General features: G+C 34.3%; 1 protein-coding gene across 1 annotated transcript in view; it reads left to right on the forward strand.

The window, feature by feature from the left end:
• Nucleotides 1-21,161, forward strand: part of LOC136031660 (signal transducing adapter molecule 1-like) — a 61,417-nt gene that overhangs the window by 8,675 nt on the left and 31,581 nt on the right. Inside the window, exons 2-4 of the mRNA XM_065711329.1 lie at nt 3,852-4,012; nt 12,827-13,072; nt 20,076-20,151. Of these exons, the coding sequence (XP_065567401.1) occupies nt 3,852-4,012; nt 12,827-13,072; nt 20,076-20,151 (483 nt within the window). The remainder of the gene's footprint in view (nt 1-3,851; nt 4,013-12,826; nt 13,073-20,075; nt 20,152-21,161) is intronic.

The following is a 21,161-nucleotide window of genomic DNA, read 5'->3' on the forward strand; positions in this document are numbered from 1 at the left end:
TTAACAAAATGGTGGAGTTTTACAATGTGTTCACTATTCAGTTTATTGGACTTGATTATATATATATATATATATATATATATATATATATATATATATATATATATATATATTTGTATTATCAGTATTTCTGGTATATTTAATTTGTGCTTGTACCTAGTACTAAAATTTTCTCTTTTTTCTTCTATTCCTGGCATGCCCCTGGGACAACTTGCCTTTGCTAGTTAATGGGCAGGCTAGAAGATTTAGTTGAATGACTTTGTTTTTCATGTAATATATATATGTTTATGCAATAGGTTAAGTTCAATTTTTATGAATAAACTTGGCTTATATCAATATTCAGTTTAATTTTATTGGTTCTTTCTTTCCAAGACTGTTCAAGACAAATATAGTTTTCACTACAAACAGTAGTTTTGTTACTACTTGTTTCCCTTCCTGTAAAAGTCCAAGGCCTACTGTGTATTTGGCACTTTGCTATAACGAATTACATTACAAATGTTTTCTTTTGTACTTATTACAACATAGAAAATAAAATGAAAATTACTTGCATTTTATATCAAATATTCAGTTTAATTTTATTGGTTCGTTCCAAGACTGTTCAAGACATATAAAATGAAAATTCCAGTGAAATAAAATCTTGAGTTGATAAGTTTTCAGGAATTAATATCATTACATATCTAATAATTGGTTTAATTTTGTTAGTTCTTTCCGAGACTGTTTAAAATATGCAGCGTTTTCAGCAAAGCACCAATGAAATAATAAGCTTTATGCTTGTTAAGGAACAGAGCAGTAGCCAAACTCTTGTTTATGGTGATTTTTGTTTGGTTTAAGCTTCATTTACATATTCAAATTAATTTTTACTTGTTTTAAGATTTATTTATTCATTTATATTAGTACCTGTTGTATGTATGTTTGCTGGTATTGCCAATTTGATTTCCATTTGTTTGGGATTTTATTTATTCTTAAATAATTAAAGATTTTTTTGTTCCTTCTAAGCTTACTTTGCATATTCAATTTGGGTTTTACATGTTTAAGATTTATTTATTCATTTATACAGTACCTGTGGTATGTTTGTTTGCTATAATTGTTCATTTAATTTCTGTTTGTTTCAATTTATGGTCGTTTTGAGTTTGAATTATTATGTATTTTTATTTCTGCTGGTCTTAAATTTATGGCCTTTAATTTTCTTTGAAAAGTTTCTTTTCAGAATTAAAAAAAAAAAATTAATTTCTGTTTGTTTTCATTGCCAAAGTTTCAGGTTTCATAATTTCCTATATCAAAATCAATTATTTTTGATCATCAAAGTTTCATCTAAGTATTAAAACTAGCATCAAAGTAACAATATCCAAGTAACGAAGTATCAAAGTAAAGAAAGTATCAAAGAAAACAAATTACCAAGAAACAATAAGCAACTTGCATAACTTACAGCCCTTTCTTTGGAGGCTAGGAGGGGAGTTCCATCCTGGAAGTACACATATTTGGCCTTTGGACTATTTTGAACAAAACGGCTTTGTCAAAATTTTAATAAGATGCATTTAGGGAAAAGAGGACACAAGAGGGGGGGGGCTGTCGCCATTTTATCACCTGCTACTATTTAAAAGGGAAATAGAACTTCCAATTTCCAATCAAATGAGCCTCCTTCAAAGTTTATATGGCCACCTTTTTTGATAAAAACCTTATATCTTCCTGAGGCATAACTTACAACCCTTCTTCTGGGCTCTGGGGATATTGTCAATCCTGTAGGCATTGTTTTATGATTTTTAGACTATTTTGAACACAATGGCTATCCCAAAAGTTAGATCTGATGCACTTGGCAAAAAGAGAATGTGCGGGGAGCTATTTGCCCTCCAATCACTCTCTACTCTTTAAAAAGGAAATAAAACTTTAAATTCTCAATCAAATGATTAATTGTTTCTTAGTAATATACCATTAGTATTCTTACTTGAACAGGTAAATCAGTATCTAAATAAACATTATCAGTGAGATTCAACGTTTTATTCACTTAAAATTGACAACCATGAATAATGGACGCAGACCTAGAAACGAAGTGTTACTCAGCTCAAGTCATGATCGCTACTGATATAAAATGATATTAATTGCATAAAGATCATCAGCTCAAGGTTTCATTTCACTGTAATTTTCATTTTATTTTCAATGTTGTAATAAGTAAAAAAGAAAATATTTGTAATATAATTCTTTTTCAGTAAAGCGTCAATGTCACAATAGGCCATATACTTTTTCATTAGGGAAGGGGGCATTAGTCAAATCCTTGTTTTTAGTGATTTTTGTTTGTTTTAAGCTTGATTTCCATATTTAATTGAAATTAGTTGTTTTAAGATTCACTTATTAATTTATATTAGTTGATTTATATTGCTACCTGTTTTATTTTTAATTGCTATGATTGTATATCTGTTTTTTTTTGTCCTTTATTTATTCTTAAATAGTAGAATATTTTTGTTCATTTTAACCATGATTTGCACATTCAATCTAACTATTACCGGGTTTAAGATTTATTTATTCATTTATATGGTAGGCCTACATGTGTACGTTTCTTTACTACGATTGTTTGTTTAATTTTTCGGGGGGACGGGGGGTTTATTTATTTTTAATAGTAGTTTCTGGTTGTTTTAAGTTTGAATTATTGTGGATTTTTATTTCTGTTGATCTTCAGTTTAATATGTCCCTTACTTTTCTTCGAAAAACTTCTTTTCTTGAAGTTTTGTTTAATTAATCATCATGTTAAGTCATTTTATTTATGTATTTATTATTATCAATAATTCTTTTTTCAGATTTTTGGCTATTATTGGCCCAAGTTGCCTCTTACCTACTGTTTGTTACCACAAACGGCTTTACTTCAGGAAAACTAATTGAAAATAATCACATAAGAAAGTTTTGTTTTTTAAGATCACTCTTTTCAAATATATTTTCAAGCACAAATTCTCTCTAGTTTTTAAATCAGATGAAATAATTTCTACAGGTATGTTGTTTTTTGATAAAAAAATAAGCGAAATTCTGAAAAAAACATATTTCTATTAACATCCTCAAAAGCTGTGATCTTTTACTTTAATTTTTTTTATTGTAGGTTGTTGTTTTAAATTTTTCATTGTCCCTAAAAAAGTATCCTGATGGTGATTTCGAAATTTCTGGCATTTTTGCTTTATCTGTATGAACTTGTCATTATAAAAAATAATCCGTGGTTTTTTCTGCTGATTAATTCTTTGAAACTGAAGGAATGTGTTGAACTCCAAGCCAGTAGAAATTTTTTTCTTGTCAAGATTTGCTTTTTCCCCACAAGTGCTGCAGATGAAAAGAAAAAACCTGCAGATGCAGAAAAAAGCTCTCGGAGCTGTTGAAATGTGCTGCAGATGGCTGTACTTGGGCTGGATTACTCCACTTCTAACTTCTGGAACTGTTCCATCTGGTGATGGTTTTGTTTTTGTACTGCAGGTGGCTGTACTTGTGCTGGATTGCTCCATTTCTAACCTGTGGAAGTGTTCTAGCATACTGTTGAATTACAAAACACTTCTAACCACTTCATTTCCATCTGGAAATCTTCACCAGTTTCATCTGGCAATGATTTTGTTTTTGTACTGCAAGTGACTGTACATGTGCTGGATCAATTCTAATCTGTGCAACTGTTCCATGTAGTGATGATATTCAGCTACTTGTGCAGTAGCTGTTGGCTGGCAGGTATGGATGGTAACATTTAAATTGATACCTAATCAATTGATCTAAACCTTACTTTTAAAAAGTGCCATGTTTTGAAAGTAGCTACTATAAAACTAGCCTTTTACTTGTCACTTTTTCTTTTTACTTTGTCAGTTTTTAAAGGCTACATTTGTTTTTTTTAGAACGAGTCACAGATGGGAAAAATACTGGCGAGGACTGGGGAGCTATCCTTGATGTATGTGATAAAGTTAAGATTGTTTCCAATGGTGCCAAGGACTGTCTGAAAGCTATCTTAAAGAGGTTGAATAACTCTGATCCTCATGTTGCTCTTCAAGCTGTCACTGTAAGCTCTTTTCAGTATTTTGTTCTAGTTCAAGCTTTTGGACTTGAGGGGATCAGTTTTAAGGTGAATCTATTCCAAGAGAAACTAAGTAATGGGCTTCTAAAGCTAAGTAATCTGTATTAATTTTTTTGTTTCCAGCTATAATTTTGCAAGATATTTTAATTATTATTTGAAAAATATGGAATGAGAAATTAATTAACTTTTAGTAAAATTCATGGACATTAGCAAAGGCAAGTAGAGTCAGCTCAACACTTTTGGGGCAAAGTTTTTTATTATTCCATATAAGTTAAAAATCATCGTTTGAATTTATTAGGTTCTAATTAACAGAAAGTGTTTTTTTTTTCTGATCCTGTAGTAGCCATTCAGGTGTTTTTTGGGAGGGTGCAAACTCCCGAAAATGTTCCTTTCATGGTGCCTCTGACCTCCTAGCCCCCCACAGTTTATAGATATACTATCGTCCAGGAGATTTATCTATTAATGAAAGTCTGAAATAGCTTACCAGTACGTACGTTAGAACTTTTAAAAAGTATTTAGAAAAATAAACTCTTAAGACCACATAAGCTGGATAACAATCAAGAAATAGGAAAAATAAAGCAAGAAATCTTTCAGTCAGTGAAATAAAACAGGACAAAGTGTAGATATTTCAGTGGAGACCTCTGCTAAGTCATCGTGTGTGCAACAAATGTTAAAGAAAGACAAACCTGGCCTTAATAATAACCCAAACATACAATATTAAAAACTTGAAAATATAAATTGAAAATTTAGAATAACTCTCTTTGACTATTCCTTGTTTTTCTCCATAGTTTGGGAGTGCACAGAAAATGCAATATTGGGTTTTTGTATGAGTCTTAGATATCTACTAACCCCCCATTTAAATATTGGCAATGAAATTTGTTGATTGTGCTGGTAGAGGTGTTTAATATTTTAAGAGGTAAACTGAAATGGCTTTATGGGACTAGTTCTTTTCTTTTCCAATACCAAAGAATTTCAGTAATCTGGACTAATTTAGTACTATAAGTTTTATTATTTGCTGAATGTTCTTTGGTATCAGAAAAGATAAAATTGAGTCACAAAGCCTGCTTACAAATAAAAGAAGAGGGATTACATTCCGGTACTTCTATGTTAAAAAAAAAAGTGTACTGTTATGGCATTGGTTTCTTTTTGTGGAAACCTGGAAAATAATCCATATTCAGTCATGTAGTTGGACGTTTTTGCGGGCGCCAAGTTTGAAAATAAGAAACATATGCGAAAAATCAGCAGAAAATAAGCGAAAAATATATAAACATGGAGCTCTAGAAGTGTAACTTCCCTGATTGTTGTAGCGAAAGACCCTGTCATTGATTGGTAGCAAACTGGGAAAAAAAGGTAATAGTGTCAGTAAGATCGTGTAAGAATATAACCCTAGTACCTTCATACCAAATTGGAATTGAAAAGAAACGTATGCATGGCTGAATAGCTAAAATTTTAAGCTATGTATTAATATGGTTATTTCAAAAAAATTTCAAGAGTAGACACTTCAACTTATTTATTAATTGACTTATCTTGCAAATTATGTATTGTAAAAGAAACAAAAAGATCATGCTAACCCTGGAAAATACAGGATAATTGAAGTCAAATATCAAAAAAAAATTCAAGACAAAAAAACAATTGCGACAATAAAAGGGAGACTTGTGTCATTTTCTGCTGCTTTTCTTTTTTGGTTCTTTAAGGTGCTTTAATTTTAATTAAGGTGCTTTAATAAATTAACTTTAAGGTGCTTTTGGTTCTTTTTTCTTTTTTGGCTCCAAGTTTAAGGTGCTTCGATAAAACATTCAAGAAACGATTTTGTTAGCCAAATATGTGACTTACAAAATCATTTTTATCTTATTTGACTATATTATTGAATATATATAGTCAAATATTATATATTATAAATATATATATATATATTGTTATAATATATATATATATATATATATATATATATATATATATATATATATATATATATATATATATATATATATATACATATATACATATATACATATATCTTATAATATTATATTATAATTATAATATGATATTATATGTATATCAAATATAATACTATATTATATTATTGACTTCAAATATGTGACTTGCAAAAGACCAATTATCTTATTTGTTGTATCTATCTCTTTGGAGTTTCAACTTCATTCATTTATTAATAGAATCCTTATTTTTCTTCTTATTCCGAAAACATCAGTTTTGTGCTTTAGTTTTCTCTATGAAAAGCAAAAATATTAAATACAATTTTTGGTTTTGACATCATGATAAAAAAATATCACAGACGTGATGCTTCTTGTTTTTCATAGCCTGATAGCTCTTTTTGAAAGATTAAATAAAACAACTAGTTTTTTTTAACTGAAAGTAAGGAGCGACATTAAACTTAAAACGAACAGAAATTACTTCGTATATGAAAGGGACTGCTTCCTCATCAACGTCCTGCTCTTTACGCTAAAGTTTGGCTCTTTCTCTCAACTCTACTTTTTAAAACAGTAAAAAACTTTAACGTAAAGAGCAGGACGTTGATGAGGAAGCAGCCCCTTTCATATACGAATTATATCATATACAAAGAAAAAAACTTGTTTATTTTTTATTTAATTTCTGAATGTTTTTGAATCAATGCATGTTTTGATTTTGGCTCTCCGCAGAGGAATAATTAAAACCAAATTTACATGGCTTTCTCATAGTTTTGATCGAATGATTTTGAGAAAAAAAAGGAGTGTGTGAGGAAGCCTAGTTGCCCTCCGATTTTTTAACTTGAAAAGGAAACTAGAATTTTTAATTATAATAAGGAAACTTTTAATTTTTTGCGAATGTTTTTGTTAGTAAAAGATATACGTAACTTATAAATTAGCTTACGTAACGAACTTTTGTATTCTCATGTTTTTATTACATATATGAGGGGGGTTCACCCCCTCGTCAGTACCTCGCTCTTTACACTAAAGCTTAAATTTTGTCCCAATTCATTAAGAATGACCTCTGAATCACAAAAGCCGTAGAATAAATAGCTGAAATTACTAGAAATACTTTAGCGTAAAGAGCGAACTATTGGGAGGAGGTGAGCCCCTCATATGCGTAATAATTTCTGTTCGTTTTAAGTTTTAATGCTGCTCCTTACTTCCAGTTGGAAAAATTTTTAATAGTTATTTTTTCATTGTGTTTTTTTTTAATAATGCTAGAAAGTCCTGCGCTCCCTTCATGGAAAGTTTCTTCCCCATGACAAATTCCTCGATGGAAAGTTCCCCCAACATATCATCCTCTTCTCAACCCCTCCCCCAAACAAAAAATCCCCCTAAAAACGTCTGTACACTTCCCAATAACCATCAAACAGTTCGTGGTAACGAACTGTAGTAAGGAGCGACCCGGCTCAATAGCAACCAAAACTCTAAAAAATGGGGTTTTGATATCAATAGCTACATCAAAAGAATTGCATTTTAATGCTGATTTTAAATATATAAGTTTAATCAAGTTTAGTCTTACGCATCAAAAGTTACGAGCCTGAGAAAATTTGCCTTATTTTAAAAAATAGGGGAAAATAACCCCTAAAAGTCATAGAATCTTAACGAAAATTACACCATCAGATTCAGCGTACCAGAGAACCCTATTGTAGAAGTTTCAAGCTCCTAGCTACAAAAATGTGGAATTTCGTATTTTTTGCCAGAAGACAAATCACGGGTGCGTGTTTATTTGTTTGTTTTTCTTGTTTTTTTTTGTTTTTTTTTCCAGGGGTCATCGTATCGACCAAGTGATCCTAGAATGTCGCAAGAGGGCTCATTCTAACGGAAATGAAAAGTTCTAGTGTCCTTTTTAAGTGACCCAAAAAATTGGAGGGCACCTAGGCCCCCTCCCACGCTCATTTTTTCTCCAAAGTCAACGGATCAAAATTTTGCGATAGCCATTTTGTTCCGCATAGTCAAAAACTATAATAACTATGTCTTTGGGAATGACTTACTCCCCCACAGTCCCTGGGGGAGGGGCTGCAAGTTACAAACTCCGGCCAGTGTTTACATATAATAATGGTTATTGGGAAGGGTACAGCGTTTTCAGGGGATTTTTTTTTGGTTTTGGGGGTGGGTTGAGGGGAGGGAGCTATGTGGGAGGATCTTTCCTTGTAGAAATATGTCATGGGGGAACAGAAATTCACTGAAAAGGGCGCAGGATTTTCTTAAATTATTATAAAAAAAAAAATGAAAAAATAAGCATGGAAAAGTGTTTTCAATTGAAAGTAAGGAGTAGCATTGAAACTTAAAACGAACAGGGATTATTACCCATATGAGGGGTTCTAAAAATACTTTAGCATAAAGAGCGAGGTATTTAGGAGGAGATAAATACCTCGCTCTTTATGCTATAGTATTTTTTAGTAATTTCAACTATCTATTCTACGGCCATTCGGATTCAGTGGTCATTCTTAAAGAATTGGGACAAAACTTTAGATTTAGTGTAAAGAGCGAGGTATTAATGAAGGGACAAACCCCCTCATATACATAATAAAAATTTAAGAATATAAAAGTTTGTAACGTAAGCTAATTCTTAAGTTACGTATATTTTTTACTGATAAAAACATTTGTTAAAAATTAAAATTTATAGTTGCCTTTTTATGTAACCGAAAAATTGCAGGGCAACTAGGCTTTCCCCACCCCTTATTTCTCAAAATCGTCTGATCAAAACTAAGAGAAAGCCATTTAGCCAAAAAAGGAATTAATATGCAAGTTTCATTTTAATAATTTATGTGTGGAGAGCCAAAATCAAACATGTATTAATTCAAAAACGTTCAGAAATACATTAATAAAACTTGTTTTTTTTAACTGAAAGTAAGGAACGACATTAAAACTTAAAACGAACAGAAATTACTCCGTGTATGAAATGGGTTGTCCCCTCCGCAATCTATGTTTAAGTTTTTATTTCCCCAGTTCAGTGTGGCAACAATGGCGAAACTTGACGCAAAACTTTACAAATTTCGTAATTTTCGTATCTAAACAACCAAGAGAAAAATCGCGGTTTTCTGGTATGTGTATGTCTAAGATGGAGTCAGGAGGATAGACAATTTTTTATTTCGATGTCCTTTTTTATTTTAAGGAAGTAAACAGATCAAAAGTTTTTGAGGCACTACATTTTTTAATAGTAATCTCCCTGTATCTGTTTTTGTGCTACCTTTTAGGCAGTGTAAAAATCCATTTTTGAAATCTGAAGATTACAGTCGTATGTTTACCTCCATTGAAAGGAATAGGTATTACTTGGAAGACTGTGTTTGCCAAGAAATATTTGTTTCAAATCTTGAAACACCATCCTTCAAATTTCTGCATATGCAAAAAAAAAAATTCGCATGCTGACCAAAGGTCTGTGTTACGCAGGAACCCATCTACTGATTCGATACCTTCGGCTGGTAGTGTAATACGTGGTTGGGGAATTGAAAAAAAAATCAATGTGAAATAAAAACAAATTCGAGGGTGAGTGGGGCTGTGGGCTCAATTGAAAACCGTAAAAAAAATCATGTTTCTAATTGTTACAAGCGTAACAATGAATGCAACTCTATTACAGCTAGGTATACTGTTATTTTCGTTTGTTTTACTGCTCTAAATATTGGTTAATATTAGAATAAATAGGACATGAAGAATGCCTAGTGTTTTTTTTTTTTTTTTTTTTTTTTTTTTTTTTTTTTTTTTTTTTTTTTTTTTTTTTTTTTTTTTTAATATGGTTACAAATCAGATTACAAATTTCAGAACACTCAGTTTATTGAGACACTTCATGGAAGATGTTTGATTTATTCTTCCCTGTATAGTTTATATATACTTTCTAAGGCGAAGTTCTCAACATGCTGTTTTCACCACGAATGCCCGCCATACCCGAGGCAGGCCTTCTGGCGATCTTGCCTGTATAATTAAGCGATCTTTGCCTAGCTATTTGTCTCCTAGCTGCTACCAATCTTCTGAATACTATCTTGCAATCCGGCTTGCAGACGTGATCCTAATCAACACCTATTTGCCCCATGATAGAAGATCTGCTTCTTCCTTCTCCAGTTATGCAAGTGCCTGCAACAAATTAAAGACTCTCATATCCGGTATTGGGCGTATGAGATACAAGCGGGTGCTTACAGGTGACTTAAACTGTGACATCACCGTTTCCTCGACACGAAAGGAAGCGCTTTTTCAGTGTCTACCCTCGGCATTTAAGGTTCTAATGAAAGTCCTCAGTTTTACATATATCCACTGTAGTGGTTCTGTCTCAATTTTCGACCACTGTATCTGCCATCATTCATTACAAACTTCAGCAGTACCTGTTGATGAAGAGGAGAGAGATTATGATCATTTACCTCTGTATTTTGATATTACGGTTACTTCTGACGTATACTCGAACCAACCATCACTGTCACATAAGTGGTTTGAAAAACGTGATTGGTCGAGTGCGAACATGCCTCTTTACCTTGCTACACTTGGAGCTCTACTGTCCACCGTACGTGTCCCTTTCCATCTTCTTTGCACAAATGCGTATCCCATTATTGACAATGCTTGTGCTGATTTGAATCGCTATTGTCGTGACATTATCTTATGTGTAAAGCAAGCGGAAGATGTGGCTGTCCCGCTGATCCGTGTCAGGCGGAATACCCAAAAACCAATTTGGAAGTGTAATCCATTGCTGAAAAAAGTCAAGAATAAGGCTTGGTTAAGAATCTGGCATGCCTGTGGTCGACCTTCTCGGGGTACTGTATTTGATCTGAAACAAAAGACGAAACTCGAATATAAACGCCATCTTCGTGCCGTTCGTTACTCCGGTGAAACTTTTCCGAAAAGTAATAGTGAGTGGCGAAAAGTGATAAATTCTGCCAAGTTTCCGGATACAAATTCTAGTTATATTATACCACGTCCATCTCGGATCGAACATTATTCAAAAATGTTTTCGAAACTTAACCAAAGAGTTTTTCACGTTTGCTCGAAAAACATTTGCTGTCACGTATATGTCCGAGACATGTGATTCCAGTTGAAAAGTGGGCTATTGTTAAAGGTACTAAGGGTTTAAAATCAAAATCTTTGGATCTTGATGGGATTAGTGTTTCGAATCTTGTTTCCAATTCTTTTGAACTGGTATTTCATCTCCAACTGTTTTTTCAAATGTATTTTAGTAGTTCGTGTGTGCCCGACTCGTTCTTATGCGGTAGCGTTACGTCACTTCTAAAAAAAGGAAAAGACCCGGTTTCTTGTAGTTCTTATGGGCCCATAATGGTAGCTTGTACTGTTAGCAAGCTTCTTGAACACCTCCTACTACCTTATATCACTAAGCTCTCTCTAAACGATGATAATCAATTTGGTTTTAAATCTGGGCTAGACTGTCAGCATGCTAACTGTGCTTTGACTTCTTTATTAAAGATGCCCATCGCACTCGCCGCGTACTTTATTTTGCAACCCTAGACTTGTCTAAAGCATTTGACAGTGTTTGTCATACTCAAGCATGGGCAGCATTATGCCAGAGATGAGTAAATCCGTCGGTAATTCATGTGCTTCGTTTTTGTTATTCCTATTCTTACCTTCGCCTTAAGTCATTAGATAATTCTTATTTTGGTCATATCCCTGGTTCATTGCGGTGTAAGACAAGTGGGACTTCTTTCGTCGTATATTTTTAGTGCTTGTATGGAAAATGTATTATCAAAAATATCGACTACGTGCCTATTAGGACCATGTGATATCTCATATCTGGCTTATGCGGATGACCTTCTTCTGATTAGTCAAACTGAGTCTGGTCTTGCCCGTTAAGTGAAGTCAGTTACTTCTGCTTTCCGCGATATCGGTCTGTACCTAATTATTGACAAGTGCGAATTTCTTGTTTTCAACTGTAATAATTGTTCAGAATCACTATACTGCGGTGGTTTTAGTATTTCTCGTGTTAAATTGTTTCGTTGGCTTGGTATAACAGTTTGCGATTCTATGAATACTCTCCGGTCTCGTCCTGTCAAAGACATTAGTGATAAGCTGAGGCTCGGTTACTCTAAGATTGTAGCAAATCGTGGACACTATAGGAGAAGAGCGCTAACTCGGCTTTACTCAAATTTTTGTGATCATTCTGTACTCTTCTGTTCTGGTATTAGGCCACTTCTGTTGACTGGTGATCTAAAACGTATTTGCATAAATTATTACCGGTACTGCACATTTCTTTTATTTCTACCTCGTTCTTACTGGAATACAAAACTGGTTAAAAAGTATTGTGCGACAGATATTACTGGTGCTTTCGAAAAATTATCTGCAAAGCTAGCTATTGAAGCGCTTTATAGGCTAGGATGTTTTCATCACCTTACCCGTCTTTTTTCTGTATGTGATTAAATTTGTTTCTTGTTTTATTATTGCTGTTTATCTTTTGTATTTACTCCACTTAACCTCTGTTTTGTGAAGTGGGTGATAAATAAATTATTATTATTATTGTCAGATTGAAAGATTTATTTCTAGGGGCTCAAACCGTAAAAAAAGAATACCTTAGGTAACGGTTTTTTATAGGAGTAATTTCCCTGTATCCTCCTTCGTTCAATATGGTTTGCTTTTAGGCGTTAGGAGTCAGGTAAATGTGGATTTTGAAAGGAGCATTTAGCATTCATTTAGCCATTATTTAAGACCAAAATAGACAAATATTAAGTCAAAGTTAAATTTTTCTATTTTTTATATTTTGTCTCGAAGTTTTGTCTGATTTGAAACACTTTATTTACTACTTTGGGTAAGTTTGAATAACACAAGATTATCTTGTCAACATACGTGTGCGAACTGTGTTTTGACAAAAGTTTATATATTAAATATTTGATTTCTATAGGTTTTAGACGCCTGTGTTCAAAACTGTGGGAAGGATTTCCATTTGGAAGTCGCATCAAGAGAATTTGAAAGTGAGTTTCGAAAGTTGGTCCAGAAAGGTCATCCAAAAGTATCAGAGAAGCTAAGAGTTTTATTGAAGCGTTGGGCAGCGCAAGAATTCAGTACTGATAGTCAGTTATCATTGATCCCAAGTTTATTCAAAAGTCTGAAAACAGAAGGCTATGATTTCTCGTTGGGCTCTGAAGCGGTAAGCTCACTTTTATTTTATTCCTAAATAATAAGTACAGGAAGGTTTGATGTGTCTTCAACGACTGTTTGTTGTAAGCATGGATGCATTACCTGAACACTTCAATTTAGATCTTCCCAAGGCGGCTGGTGTATAAGGCGACAGAGGTGCCTCTCCACAATGACTTCTCCTGTCCTGCAGACTGAAGATCTTCCATTGACGCTCTGAACAGCGTAGTCAATACGTCAGCGGCGTTGGATTTTGTCATCTGATAAATGGATTTAATCCAGCAACATATATTTTGAAGGAGTCAATCTTCGCCCCTGAGCACCATTTGAACCCAGCAGATGCCAGATAATAAGAAAGGTATTGCAATGTGCGAATAAGTAGTCTTTCTAAAATCTATAGTAAATTTATAGAATAGACGTCTTTCTAAGGAACTTAGAAAGGAACTTTCTAAGGAACTGTGCGAATAGGTAGGTAGCCAATATGCATCTAGCAAGGTGGAAACTAAGGTAATAATCATTCAGTTTAGGCAACCATGCCTAAATATCTGTCTTTGCATGCTTCGAAAATGCTAGGAAACGTCTACTGGTGGTAAGTAAGAAAAGGTGCTAGGAGCTCGCGAAAGCACATTATCTCTAGTCTTCTATAAATTTTTATCTTAATCAGTAAATCTCGTCTTTCTAAGGAACTTTGGGTCCTTGAAGTACCATTTATCAGAATGATATACAAGCCATGCAGTACAGCTTGCTCCAACTAACTCGAGGAGTAAAAGTTAAGGTAATACTGGTGTAAAATCAGCTTTATCTAGCGCTGCATATCCGCCTGAAGTATAACTTTGAGGGTCTTATGCCACCAAATATGTTGATTTAGTGAAAAAAAGGCTCAACGGATAACCGAAACCAAGTGAATAAATTGAGTTAAAGTGTAGTTGCAGATCTCGCACTGGGTGTGTCAGGTGCCGCAAAGTAGCCTATAAACAAACAAGAAGCAAAATTGGGGTGAATAAAGAAAACCATACAATGCACACAGTTGAAAGGGGCTGTCTTTCAACAGAAAGGATAATCTTCTTTTTTTCTTTCTTTTTTTTTTTTTCTTTTTTTTTTTAATACAAGAGGTATCTGTATCTACCATGTCTGGCATTTGATATTATTCTGGAAGAAAAAATAAAGTTATTGTGTTAAATCTGTTAAGGGACAAGATCTATCAATAAGAAACTGTCATTTCTGTGGTGAGTTGGAGACGCTAATGTATGTGTTATTGCGTTTTTATGACACTTTGTATTAACCAAGTGACATATAGCAATCGCAAATTCTGTCGGTCTGTCTGTCCCGGTTTTGCTACTTTAGGCACTTCCAGGTAAGCTAGGACGATGAAATATGGCAGGCGTATCAGAGACTGGACCAGATTAAATTAGAAATAATCGTTTTCGCGATTTGACCATCTAGGAGGGAGTTGGGGGTCGGTTAATTCGGAAAAATAGAAAAAATGAAGTATTTTTAACTTATGAACAGGTGATGGGATCTTAATGAAATTTTATGTTTGGAAGGATATCGTGTCTCAGAGCTCTTATTTTAAATCCCTACCAGATCTTCTGAAATTGGGGGGAGTTGGAGGGGGGACCTAAGATCTTGGAAAATGCTTAGAATGGAGGGATCGGGATGAAACTTGGTGAGAAAAATAATCAGAAGTCCTAGATACCTAATTGACATAACTGGAATGGATCTGCTCTGCTTGGGGGAGTTTGGGGGGGGGGGGTTAATTCTGAAAATTAGAAAAAATGAGGTATTTTTAACTTACGAAGGAGTGATCAGATCTTAATGATATTTGAAGTTTGGAAGAATATCGTGTCTCAGAGCTCTTGTTTTAAATTCTGACTGGATTCGGTGACATTGGGGGAATTTAGGGGGGAACCTAAAATCTGGGGAAACGCTTAGAGTTGAGGGATCGGGATGAAAAATGGTGGAAAAAATAAGCAAAAGTCCTAGATACATGATTGACATGACCGGAGCGGATCCGCTCTCTTTGAAGCAGCGGGGGGGGGGGTTAATTCTGAAAAATTAGAAAAAATGAGTTATTTTTAACTTACGAAGAAGTGATCGGATCTTAATGAAATTTGATTTTTTGGAGGATATCGTGCCTCAGAGCTCTTCTTTCAAATCTCGACTGGATCCGGTGACATTGGGAGGAGTTGTAGGGGGGACCTAAAATCTTGGAAAACGCTTAGAGTTGAGGGATCGTGATGAAACTTGGTGGTAAAAATAATCATAAGTCCTAGATACGTGATTGAAATAACCGGAACGGATCCGTTCTCTTTGGGGGACTTGGGGTAGGAGGGCTAATGCTGAAAAATTAAAAAAATGAGGTATTTTTAACTTACGAAGGAGTGATCTACTCTTAATGAAATTTGATGTGTAGAAGGATATCGGGTCTCAGAGCTCTTATTTTAAATCCCGACCGGATTGGGTGAAGGGGAAGTTGGGGGGGTGGGGGTTCGAAACCTAAAATATTGGAAAACGCTTAGAATGGAGGGATCGGGATGAAACTTGGTGGGAAAAATAAGCACAAGTCCTAGATACGGGATTGACATAACCGGAACGGATCTGCTCTCTTTGGGAAGTTTGAGAGGGTAGGGTTAATTCTAAGAAATTAGAAAAAATGAGGTATTTTTGACTTACGAAAAAGTGATCGTAATGAAATATCATATTTAGAAGGACCTCGAAACTCAGATCTCTTATTTGAAATCCCGACCGGATCCTGTGTCATTAGGGGAGGGAGGGGGGGGGATCTTGGAAAAACACTTAAAGCGGAAAAATCAGGATGAAACTTGGTGGAAAGAATAAGCACAAGTTCAAGATAGGTGACTGACATAACTGGACCGGATCTGCTCTGTTTGGTAGAGTTGGGGGGTGGGGGGATAATTCAGAAAAATTAGAAAAAATGAGGCATTTGTAACTTATGAATGGGTTATCAGATCTTAATGAAATTTGATATCTAGAAGGATCTTCTGCTGTAGAATTCTTATTTTAAATCTTGACCAAATCCGGTGACATTGAAGGGAGTCAGAGGGGGAAATCAAAATTCTTGGAAAACGTGAAAATCAAGGTAGCCTATCTTGCGAATGAGTGATCGGATCTTAATGAAAGTTCATATATAGAAGAATCGTATGTCTCAGATGCTCCATTTTCAATTGGAATTGGATCCGGGGACATAGAGGGTTGGAGGGGGGTAACAGAAATCTTGGAAACCGGAAATTTGGAAAACCCTTAGGGTGGAGAGATCGGGATGAAACTTGATGGAAAAAATAAGCACAAGTTACAGATACGAGATTGGCATAATTCGTACGGATCCGTTCTCATTGAGGGAGCTGGGGGTTGTTAATTTGGAAAAATCAGAAAAATTGAGGTATTTTTAACTTATGAACGGGTGACTGGATCTTAATGAAGTTTTATATTTAGAAGAAACTCATTTCTGAGAGCTCTTATTTCAAATCCCGACCAGATCCTTTGACATTGGGGGCAGTTGGAGGGGGAAACCGGAAATCTTGGAAAACGCTTATAAATGTCTTAGATACGTGATTGACGTAACTAGACTGGATCGTCTCTCTTTGGTGAAGTTAGGTGGTGGGGTTCAGTGCTTTGGCGAGTTTGGTGCTTCTGGACGTGCTAGGACGATGAAAACTAGTAGGTGTGTCAGGGAGCTGCACAGATTGACTTGATAAAGTCGTTTTCCCCGATTCTACCGTCTGGGGGGCTGAAGGGAGAGGAAAAATTTTAAAAATTTAGATATTTTTAACTTACGGGTGGGTCATCGGATCTTAATGAATTTTGATATTTAGAAGGACTTCGGTGACCTAGAGCTCTTATTTTAAATCCCGGCCGGCATTAAGCCTCTGGTTTTCCTTTTAAAACAGTCTATTGATTCTTAGAATTTTGCTAGAGCAAATACCGTATGAGCTCTTGGCTCTTTCGACCTCGTCACAAGTGCCATATGATCTCTTAGCTCTTGTTTTTGTTTTGTTTTTATTGTTGTTGTTTTTTTCCGTTAAGTGAAACACGATAATATCGATGGTATTAGCACTGCGTAATATATTGAATAATTTTTAACCTACAGCTTGAATTTTTGTATATTTTTTTTAAGTTAACAATTAAAATGTATTATATCCCTTAGAATATTCGATTTTTAATTCAGAGGCTTCTTTTAGCGGTATTCTGGGAACGAACGAAATCCCCACCCTTTTAAAACATTCTCTTTTCCTACTTCTGAACTGAGACGGCTTTTTAACCTTTGGCTGAGTAATCAAAGCCTCTTCTGCCTTTCAAGTATGAATCATGGAAACAGTGGCACTTGGCCCAAGAGTCAGGCTGTCACCAATGTATTTCCATTTCCTTAACAAAAAGGTATTTCTTCTTGAGAGAAAGCAGAATTTATTATAACAAGCAAACACCAATGAAATATAAGTGTCTTGATTTTTAGCATAAAGGGAATAAAATTTTTAAAATTGTCATTTTTAAAGGCAGTTTTTGCATAATGCATTGAATAATATTGAAACTAGATATAATTCAAATATGGCATTTCTCTTATAGTATTTGGTTTTTAATTCAGAATGTTTTCTTTGTGGTATTCGAAGAGCTAAGAAAGTACCCATCCCTTTTAGAACGTTCGCTTTTCCTACTGCTAAATTGAGATGACTTTTGCGTTTATGGCAAATCGATCGCAAGTCCTCTGTGTATTTTATCTAGAGGTCATTGAAACAGTGACACTAGGCATAAGAGTCAGGCTACCGCCAAGGTATTTCAATTCCTTAAAGAGTTATTTTGCTGAGGATAACTTGCTTTTCCTTTTCCAATTTAAAAAATACAGTTTTTCGTGGAAGTTTCTTTGATTTTTAGCATTAATGGAATAAAATTATCAACAATTTAGAAAATTTTTGAGTAGTAAGGTGAAATTCGTTTCATTATAGTTTGCATTGAGATAAATAATTAATTCGAATTGGCTTCGTAAGATAATATTCTTTCTGAAATACGACCTAATGTGAAGAGCTGATCTACGAACAAATAGGGTAAAGACTTTATTTATGTTTGTGCTCTATCTAGTGTTTAATTTTAATGTCTTATAGCTATATATAAAGTTTTGCTACAAAATTAGACCTAAAATATAAGTAATTGTCTCTTGCAACAAAATTTATTGCTAACCTTTGTCCATTTCATGGTTCCGCGTTTAATATGGTAAAACAAAACGAAAAAAACGTAAAGAAGTGAGAAACGAGGAAATTCAAGCCAGTGAAAAATGTAGATTACAATGCAAATATTTCGGTCAAGACCTCCGCTTGACCGTCCTCAGTGCTCAATATTAAAACAAAAAAGACGGAAAAAAAGATAATATAAAAACTAAACCCTAAAACAAACACAAAAACTAAAATATGAAGACCCTCACAAAGTAACGGTGAAACAGTAACTGCATTAAATACAGTATTGAATTGGCAAATTCAATTTATGCAGGGTATTTTTAAAACCCAATCTCTTCCCAAGTAAGATATTTTCACAGATTCTGTTAGGTCGCAAAATATGATTTTGTTGACTTATATAAAAACGATCAGAATTAATTAGTTTAATATAAATGAAGCTTAAATAGGTTTTTCCAGTGTCTCTATTGAGAGCTACCTTTCGGTGAATATGCTTTTTTTTTATTTAATTGCCTCTCTGAAAACTTGCTTGAGACCTTTAACGGGGGCAATAATGGAGCTATTTTCGGCATAATTAGCCAATGAGGTCCCAGAAATTATTTAACATGGTAAAAAGTAGTGGAAGTCTGAGAACGGAGTCTTCCCAGGGGGTGAGTGGTTATGGATGTGCTCAAAGGGTAGCCTCTTCAGCCGATAAAGTAACAAATTTGTAAAACGTATGTTTGTCAAGAAAAACTGATTTCATCATTTCCAGTATTCGTCAGTTTATACGCTTGCTAAAAAAAATGCTGGCCCTTGGAATACCTCTATGTAAAATCCTGATTTCACCTATGTCTGATCAGTGAAGGACCTTTGGTGATTGGCTAGGATTGGGAGGCGTGGAGGACTACCGTTGTTGTCTTATTTGCCTCAATCAAGGTATGGGAAAATCAAAGTAAGTAAGTTGTTGATAGCTCCGGTTTTTTTGCAAATCAATGTGCTGAGATCTTCCATATTTTGACAGAAAACGATTTTACCGAAAAATTCCCGACTCCGATCTTGCATCTTTTTTTTTTTTTTTTTCTTTTTTTTTTTGCAAATCTTCCTTTGTTCTACTTTGGACAGTAGTCTAAGAGCTTTGATGAGATTGTCATCGAAGTTCTCTCGTCAATGTTCTATTTTGCCGTGATCTTTAAGATCTTCGCGCTTTGATGAAGCAAAAAGCGATTTATCTGAGTAGAATCATGGCCCTATGTAACGGGCCATGGAGCCTTGTAGGGGTAGAAAGTTATTGTTGTCCATTTATTTTGATGTTAATAAACCGAACTGAACTGAACTGAGTTCTTATCACTTTGTTGAGTCAGAAAACTGGGCATATTGTGAGTCATTTTAGTGCATGTTAGAATTAACATGCCAACATTTATTACTGTCAACATTTGAAGTTGTCAACCAAGACTTCCATCCAGAAGATTGGAGTTCGAGCCAGTACTGAAATATTGTGATTCTGTAAGAGTGTCTGCTCAATGATACTGATGGTTCAGTGATGAATCAGTACCTAGAAAATATGGTCTCACTGTCCTCTGGCAGGTTTAGTGTTGCAATGAACTTCAGTAGGTCAGTTTAATTATTGACTCATAAATGATTTTTCATTATGGTCCTTTTTTTCGTTATTGTTTTTTGCATTTTTGCCAGTTTTAGTGCAACCATATGATTCGTCGACTCCGAAGTCCGAATTCGGCCCTTTGTGGGCTTGTGATTTTTTTGTGAAATAAAAAAAAAAAAATCGTTTAAGTATTCTGATGTGAAGTTTAGAATACGTATAATATATATATTTTTTAATTTAGTGTATATTTTCAGGTGAAGAAAACTACTGTTGTTAGTAAAGATCCGAATGTTGTGTCAACTCAACAAGAAGAAGATGATATAGCTAAAGGTAAGAACAATTTTAATATTTTACTGACCAGTCCGTTTTTAGTAGACATGTGTAATTTGTCTTACTCTATTTTGGCTTTTATTTTGGTATTGCTCAGTGATGAGTCATTCTCATAAGAAGTTGTTTGTTGTTCTCATTAATTTTTACAAATTTCAGAAAGATTTGTCATAATCCACTTCAAACTCATCCCCAAAACACGCCTTTTAAAGTCTCAACACAATTTATAAGAAAAAAAACACTAAAATTAGATACGCTGTCTTTGGCTGTGGAGTAACCATGCTCAAATCGCAAACCACAAATAATTGTTATCCTTTTATGGAAATTGATATTAATCCCTTCAAAGCGCAGATGGCGTTTACGTTAATAGACCCTACTGAATGACAAATATGTCAATTACATGGCCTGATTTTGAGGAAGGGGGATTGCCCTTCAGGAAGACAAAATATACATAAATTTGCCACATTATGTGATGTTTGAATGGATATACAACTTTTCTGGCAAAAAAAAGTTTTTTTTATGCATATAATATCACATCCATAACCCCCCCCCCCCCTACGCTTGGCTTCTCTTGGAACAGTGTCTGATGATGGCCTAGTTAAATATAGTCTGGTTGTAGTACTATGTTAATTGAAGAAGTTTTTTAACCAATGAATGAATGAATGCCAATGTTGAAGAACCATCTAATGTAGTGAATCCCCGCCCGATGAATCTTATATGCTAAGGAACTGCTCTTTAGACAACATTAAAAAAAAACAGTGTTTGTTTGATATAATTAAAAAAAACTTTGTCTTTGTTTGATTACTTTTTAAATTTAATCAAAATCATGTAGTAGGCCAAAGAGAAGGAATGGGAAAAGATTTAATCAGATGTTAGCACCATAGTCTCTAAATATCTGACAAGCAAGGCCGTATATATGGGGAGGAAGGGTTAAGCGAGTTACCCTGTTTGGTTCCGCTCCACTCCCCTCTCCCTGCCTGAATTTTTTCTGACTTCTAAAAAATTGATTATAA

The sequence above is a fragment of the Artemia franciscana genome, chromosome 10, assembly GCF_032884065.1.
Source record: "Artemia franciscana chromosome 10, ASM3288406v1, whole genome shotgun sequence".
Taxonomy (NCBI): Eukaryota; Metazoa; Arthropoda; class Branchiopoda; order Anostraca; family Artemiidae; genus Artemia; species Artemia franciscana.